General features: G+C 40.9%; 1 protein-coding gene across 3 annotated transcripts in view; it reads left to right on the top strand.

The window, feature by feature from the left end:
• Nucleotides 1–8,058, top strand: part of RBMS2 (RNA binding motif, single stranded interacting protein 2) — a 96,295-nt gene that overhangs the window by 49,437 nt on the left and 38,800 nt on the right. For all 3 annotated transcript variants that reach the window (XM_006897614.1, XM_006897615.1, XM_006897616.1), the window contains one exon: nt 6,855–6,913. In XM_006897614.1, the coding sequence (XP_006897676.1) occupies nt 6,855–6,913 (59 nt within the window). The remainder of the gene's footprint in view (nt 1–6,854; nt 6,914–8,058) is intronic.

The raw sequence follows: 8,058 nt of genomic DNA, 5'->3' as shown, positions 1-8,058 counted from the left end.
GGCACATAACAACAACAACAACATGGAATTTCTATGTTCAGCTTTTTGAGGAAATGCCAGACTGTCTGCCACAGAGGTTGTACCATTTTACTGTCTCACCAACGGTGTATGAGAGATCTAATCTCTCCATATCTTCTCCAACATTTATTGTTTGTTGTCCTATTAAACTTTGCTACTGCAGTTGTGGTAAAATGGTATCTCATTGTGGTTTTGATTTTCATCTCTCTTATTGCCGGTAATATTGAGCATTTCTTCATATGTCTGTTGGCTATCTGAATATCTTCCTCTGAAAAATCTTTCCATATCTTTTGCCATTTTGTAATTAGGTTATCAGTCTTTTTCTTGGAGAGGCTCTGTAGTCAGTCTGTAAACTTTCAATATGAGACCTTTGTCTGAGATGTAATTGCCAAATGTTTTGTTCCCAGTCAGTAGATTTTAATTTCACCCTTTTATAAAAAGTTTTTGATGCACACAGGGCAATGGGACAATTTTGGAAGATCCCATTCATCAATGTTATCTTCTCCTGTTCACATATATGTGATATTATACATTAAAAAGGTGTTTATTTCCAGTGCTTTATAGTATTCCATCGTAAGGATCTATCTCATTTAATCCTTTTCTTATTACTAAATATTTCTATTACAACTTCCCATTTGTGACTTATAAATAGACAATGCCCCTGTGTACTTATTTTTGTTTTTTGGTACATGTGTGTGCACATTTCTGTTGGGTGTATACCTAGGGGTAAAATTGCTGTGTCATAAGATATAATATATTTCTGTTCAGCTTTTGTAGATACTTGAACAATTTTCTGAAGCAGTTTACATTCCCATGACACTATATCTAACTTCTAGTTGCTGTATTGCTTGAGAGACAGAAGATTTTATCCCCAAGATATATTAAGATTGAAAGTGAGAAGGACCTGAAGCACTTTCTGCAGAAAATCAAAGACTGCAGCCTTCATTATGCCTTCATCTCAGCAGCACGAAAACAAAGGTCCTTGTCACTGGACCGATAGGCCATATCATAATAGATGGAGAAAAGATTGAAACTGTCAAATGATTTCTTTTGACTTGTGTCCACAGCCAACACCCTTGGTATCAGTAGTCAGGAGATCAGGAGACCTATTGCACTGGGCTAGTCTACTGTCAGAGATATCCCCAATATACTGAAGAACAATGATGTCAATTTGAAGATTAAAATATGCCTGATTCAAGGCATCGTCTTTTCAGTCACTTACTATGCATCTGAGAGCTGGACAGTGAATAAGGATGACACTAGAAGAATCCGTTCCTTTGAGCTGAGCTTCTGGAGAAGAGTACTGAACCTCCAAAACAACAAACAAGAATGTTTTGGAAGAGGTATGGTCAGAGTGCTCCTCAGAGGCAAGGGTGGTGAAACTTCATCGCACATACTTTGGATATGTTGCCAGGAGAGTCTATTCCTTGGAAAAGGGTATCCTGCTTGGAAAGGTTGAGGGTCAGTGAGAGACTCCTGATGCTCTGAACTGACACAGTGACTGCAGCAGTGGCACAAGTGTATCATAGATGGTAAGGATGGCACAGGATAAGACAGGATTCAGAGCTGTTGTTCATAGGGTTGCTATGAGTCATACTCGACTTGATGGCACCTGACAATAACAGAGATACCCTAAGGAGCTCTGGTGGCCTAGTGATAATGAGCTGTGCTTCCATACTGAAAACAGTTCTAATCCATCAGCAGTGCATGGGAGAAAGGTGGGGAGTCTCCTCCCAGACAGTTTATTACCTCTGAAACCCCACTGGAGGGTCAGCTATGAGTCAGTTCCAACTCAGTGGTATACAGCACCAACAGACATTCTTCTGAGGTACTGATTTAGTCTATGCAAATCATATGGAATTCTTCTAATACCAATCCACTGAAATTGAGTTGATTCTGACTCATTGTGGTCCAACAGGATAGAATAGCAATAGCACTGGCCCACAGAATTTCCAAGTCCATAAATATTTATAAAAGAAGACTGCAAAGGAGCTCAGGTGGCCTAAAGGCAAGAAGCTGTGCTACAATCCTGAAGGCACACGGTTCAAATCCACAGATGCCCTGCTGGAGAAGGGGGAACAATCTCCTCCTATTACACAACAAGAAAGGGGGGGGGGAAATGCGACGGATACATATTTCTCCTATAGCCTGATTGGTGGATTCAAGCTACTAATCTTTCAGTTAACATCCAGCTGCTTAACCACTACACCCCCCAGGCTTCTTTGCTATAACCAGACCACATGAACTCAACCTCTAGTATATGTATAAAGCTGGTCATTCTTTTGCCTCCATTTACCTTGCTAGAAGGGTGTTTGGATGGAATTTCAGGGACTTGTCTATGACTAAACCATAAAGCATCCTGGTAGCATGTTACAGTTGTTCTGAACTGTCATGTTGGAACTGACCCTCCAGTGGGTTTTCAGAAGCAGGAGATTGCCCATCTTTCTCACACAGAACAGCTGGTAGATTTGAACTACATGCCTTTGAGGTGGCAGCACAATTCCTTACCACTAGGCCACCAGGGCTTTCTTCCTAGTGACATAGTGCATTACCTATCAGGCTGCTAACTAAAAAGTCAGTGGTTTGAATTCACTAAGCCATTCCTCAGGAGATACTTAGGCCAATTTCTCTGATAAAAATTTACAGCCTCAGAAACCTGATGGGAAGTGGGGGTCACTATGAGTTTGTATCAACTTAACAACTATGACTCGTATTGTTGTTAAGGACCATTGGGTCAGAACTGACTCGTAGCTGACCCTCCAGTGGGTTTTCAGAGGTAGTAAATCGCATAGTTGGAAAGTGTTCATCTTTCTTTTGCTGAGTTGCTCGTGAATTTGAACCACATGCCTTTGGGTTGGTAACACAGCTCCTTACTACTAGGTCACCAGAGTTCCCTGTAATTTTGTTGGCAGATGAGAATAAGCAGAAATCTTGATTTTCAAGGAGAAAGAATACAAGTTTTGGTTCTTGGTTTCGGCACCCTGTCTTTTTTTTGTTAGGTAAAATGTGCTACAAAAATCCTCTCCTACTCCAAAGGACGGAGATCTCATACACGAGGAACGAGGAGAAACTCAGTTCTCCTGCAGGTCACTTTTAGACTTTTCATTTTTGTCCTTCCCAACACTTGCTGTATATTTTGGTGCATCTAAAGGGATTAATAAGAGGTACCTCATAGGGGAATATGGGGAAGTAAGAGTGACGCAGGGAGAGAATAGATACCACGTGAATTCTGACCACAGGGATGCTGTGAGCAGGCATTCAGCCTTTCTAGGAAGGGTGTTTCCTCTGCGAAGAAGGACTTCCTGCCTTTGTCCCAGCTGTCTCTCCCTGGGTGGAAAGGGAAGTAAATGTTGATGGATCCCAAGCCTGAGAAGGGGGAGCAGACTGGAAGGAGAGGTGTATGCAGCTCGGGACTAGAACTCCTGGTTCTCTTTGAGGGGCTACTTCCTAGGGGGAAAATAGCAGCGACTCAGCCGTTGCCAACTGCAGTGGAAATTCTGAGCTCAGTCTCAGGCTGCTCAGACCACAGCAGGCTCCACCCTGGGGCCTTGATTGGGATAGCAGTGTGTGAGTCCTCTGGCCTGCAGTCGGACTGCTCAGGAGCCCTCCCCTTGCCTGCACTGAGGGTAGACTCCAAGTTAGCAGCCCTCAAACGATAGGGTGGCCCCTTTCATCCCCGCTCCCAAGTTAGCGCGTTCTCTCCTCAGCCTCAGGGGCATTGCTTAGTTTATTCTGTCTAATTCACTGGCTCACAGAAGCCTCACTGACAAAGAAAATCAGTGGAGGCTAGGAAAAACCACAAATAAATAAATCAATTGCAGTGTGGTGTTTGGGGAAGAGAAGAAGAGGTGGAAAAAGTTTCTGTATGGAGCCCTGATCTCAAATCCAGCCCCTGCCAGCTATTCTCAGATCTCTGCTTCTCATTTCATCAGTGACTTCTGCTCTGTCTCTTTAATATTTTCATCCTCTTGCAGTGGAATGTTGGGATTTTTTTCCACTCTAGTGGAACACTCCTAATAAAATCCCTGACTTGATACTCTGCTGTTCAAGTTATGTGAGCTCCCACATGACTTTGCTGCCAAAGCATACTTTTCAAAAAGTTGAAAAACTTGACTCTCATACAAATAAAGAGTGATACATGTCAGAGATTTCTTTACGTTATTCATGAGAGAGCCAGCAGGATAGAAACATTCACTCAAGGAGAAGTTGAAAAACTGAGAATTTGATAGGCACTTAAAAATATGTTGGAACATGATTGCTCTATTAGATACAAATCTGTTTCATGTACTACAGAACAATAAAACAAATAAGTTTTGAAATTATTTCCATTTCCACCAGACAGAAATCTACAAATTAGATTTACATCTGCATAAAGAAGGTACATGTATCTTCACAAAGTATAGATTGGAATGAATAATAAATAGTAAGTTAGACAATAAGTTTAAGAAACATCCTTAGATGAAATACCTCTTTATTGGATTTTTTTAGATAATGTTCTAGAATGGCATTGAAATGGTATACATTCCTCCTTTGACTTTATTACCAAACTTTTATTTTATTTGTTTCTTTATTTTGTTGGCAAAGAATTCTGAACATATCACAGGCTGCCAAAAGAACAAACAAGTCTGTCTTGGAGAAAGTGCAACCAGAGTGCCCCTTAGAGGCAAGGATGGTGAAACTTCATCTCACATACATCTCATATACTATGTTGTCAGAAATCCTTGGAAAAAGACATCATGCTTGGAAAAGGATAGGGTCAATTAAATGAAGGAAGACCCTCAAGGAGCTGCGTTGACACAGTGACTGAAGCAGTGGACGTAAGCATGGATAGCTCACGAGGATGGGGCAGGACATCTGTTATTTATGGATTTGCAGTGAATGGTGGTTGACTCAGTGACACCTGTTCTTCTCTCCAGCATGCAAATCTTAACAATGAAAAGTAAAAATCCTATGTATGATAAAACAGGAGAAATTGCCAGTTGTGGTAGACTAAAGTTGAGGTCTCTGGAAAAACAACAACAGTTAAGAAATTTCAAGTGCTCACCATGTGGCAGGTGTTAATGCTTTTTATATTTGTGAACTTTTTTAAAATAAAATTTTAATTGTTATTTTAATGAACACTTACAGAGCAGTTATATTTTCATTCTTGCATTGTTGCACCTTTTGCCCCCTTCTCCTTCCTTCCCCCTCCCCAGTTCACTTTTTTTAAAAAATATTCATTTATTGTTGCGAATATATGTGAACTTGTTTCATGCTTTAACAATCCTATCTCCATTTCACAGATTAAGAGACTGAGACATAGTCTTGATCACACATAGTTAGAAAGTAGCAGAGCTAAGATTTAAACTGAAGCAGTTTGACTCATGCTGGCTGACCTTCAACCAGGTGGCCAAGGGAGGTGGGCCCAGGGTCGAGTGTGTGTCAGAGAAGGGAGTGTCAGTCACAGGCTTTTGTTAGTTTGTTTTTAAATTTGGTAAAAGTATAGACAGCTAAAGATGCTACATCATTTCAACAATTTCTACATATGCAATTTCATTATCTCTGGCATACAACAATAATATAATCTTAAAGTCACTGATCTATAGGTTTTTCATGGAGGAATAGTGTTTTATCCAGAATATGATAAATCACATCAAGGATTACCCTTTATCCTTAAGGAATTCCAGGAAGAGCTCTGCCTTTACACACTCAGTATTGATATCACCAAGCTTCTTTTCCCAAAAGACAATTGTCTCTTTCTAACTAGTTTCTGAGTCTTGGGAAGAGGACTACAGTTGTCTTCCTTTTTTTTTTTTTTTTAGGCAAAACAATTTAAAAAGTTTATTAAGGTAATAAAACTTATTATTTGCTTAGCTAGTGTAGTGAAAGGTAGGCCATGCAAAAGATTTTATGTGAAAAAGAAGAAAGAGGTAAAGGTTATCTTATTTCTTTTTTTAAATTTTGTTTTTTATTCACTGTTGCACATTTTCTTTCCCCCTTCTCCTCTTGCCCTCCCCCAGCCCACCTCACAATGCACTCCTTGTTCCAGATTGTTCTCATACATACAATGCATAATCATCTATTCCTTTCAGACAGTTCCTTCCCTCATCTGTTATAATGTTCATTATCTATCCACTCTTTCCCTATTCTCCCCCAGAGCTCCCCCATTAGCCTTCCTATTTTATAACAGCAGTATTATGCCCTATTTGACCTTTTGTGACTGAGATATTTCACTCAGCATAATGTCCTCCAGGCTCCCCCCATTGTGTAATGTTTTACAAGTTCATTGTTTTTCGATGTTGTGTAATAGTCCATTGTGTGAACATTCCGTAGTTTTTCTATCCATTCATTTGTTATGGGCACTTGGGTTGCTTCCACCTCTTTACTGTTGTGAATAACGGATCAATAGTCATGTGTGTGCATACATCTGTTTGAGTCATGGCTCTGGTTTCTTTAGGATATATTCTCAGTAGTGGAATTGCTGGGTCAAATGTTATTTCTATTTCCAACTTTACGAGAAAGTGCCAGACTGCCTTCTGTAGTGGTTGTATCATTTTACACCCCCACTGGCAGTGAATAAGAGTTCCAATCTCTCTACAGTCTCATTGGCATTTGTTGTTTGCTGCCCTGTTGAAATTTACTATTGTTTCTGGATTTACTTATTAAAAGCACTTGTGGAGTGTAGGCTTATAGGATAAAAATGCAGCAGTTTTAAATAATTTCTTCTTTGTTATTATAAAAACTTACATAGGAATAGTTGTCCTAGTGGAGAAGGAGAGAGGAAATAGATTTATCTAGATGGCTTAGTTGTTGTCCTGTTCTTAGTTTCTACCACTTTACTTTGTTTTCTCCGTTAGATATGGAAAGATTGTCTCTACGAAGGCCATCCTAGACAAGACCACAAACAAATGCAAAGGTGAGTGAACAGCCACCCTTGGCATGGGAAGTAGCAGTGAGTGAGGCTGTCCTCACCTCTGCCCGTTACTGAAGCTGAGTCCTGAGGATCTAGTGCCGGGGAGAAGTTTTCAGGCTTAAAGACGAGGGTTGCAGTTACGTGCCATCAAGTTGGAACTGACACACAGCTGAACGCTCAGTGGTTTCAGCTGTAAATCTTACGGCAGTAGATTGCCCACCTATCTCCTGGAGCAGCTGGTGGATTCCAGCTGCCTGCTGAGTAGATATTTCAGTTCTTCAATGACCAGATTGTTTGAGCTGAAGATGGTGTTTTGGAATCCAGAAGCTAAAAGATTACACAGAACATATTTGAGTCTTTTGAGCTAGACCTCACAGATTAGGTGGCAATATTGTTTCTATTTAGCAAAGCAGTGAAAATGCTTTCTGTGGGAGGTCAGTGACTTATTAGATGTTCTTTTCTGAGGATGAATTATTTTACTGGGGTTTTGAGCAATTCTAGAGGGAGCTGGAAGGATGGGAGAGATCTGCAGGTTGGGGTAAGGAGGGGCTCTTTCCCCGCAGGTGGCCAGTTATCTGCTCTGGAGAGATTACATTCCCTACATAGTTAGCATTTCTGAGGTATGACTGGAAAAGAGGAGGTAGTACTTTTAGAAATGTGGAGGGAGGGTTATTGGAAAAACTAGAAACCAGAGTGCTCCTTGGAGGCAAGGCTGGTAACATACTTAGTTGTTAGGAGAGGTCAGTCCTTGGAGGCCAGCATGCTTGGAAAGGTGGAGGGTCAGCAAAGAAGAGGAAGACCCTCAGTGAAATGGACTGACTGATGTAATGACTGTAATAGTGGGCCCAGGTATATCAGAGATGGCGAGGATGGCACAGGATAGGGCAGGGTTCAGATGTAGTATTCACAGGGTTGCTGTGTGTTGTGTGCAGCTCACAGCAGCCAATGACAACGATTAGTTCCACAAGTTTTAGAGGTTTGAAAAAGAAGTTGAGGTGGGAGGGAGAAAAGTAGAGTCAACACAAGGACTTTATTGCCCTTGGCATTATTAGGTATGTTGTTGTTGTTAATATACCATCCAGTCACCTGCAACTCCTAGTGACCTTATGCACAATAGCTCTAAACCCTGTCCTGTCCTAAGCCAGTCT

This window comes from Elephantulus edwardii, unplaced genomic scaffold (genome assembly GCF_000299155.1).
Source record: "Elephantulus edwardii isolate Elephantulus edwardi_28Jun2011 unplaced genomic scaffold, EleEdw1.0 scaffold00212, whole genome shotgun sequence".
Classification (NCBI taxonomy): domain Eukaryota; kingdom Metazoa; phylum Chordata; class Mammalia; order Macroscelidea; family Macroscelididae; genus Elephantulus; species Elephantulus edwardii.
The sequence above is the reverse complement of the archived record's forward strand: the minus strand, read 5'-3'. Positions and strand labels throughout refer to the sequence as shown.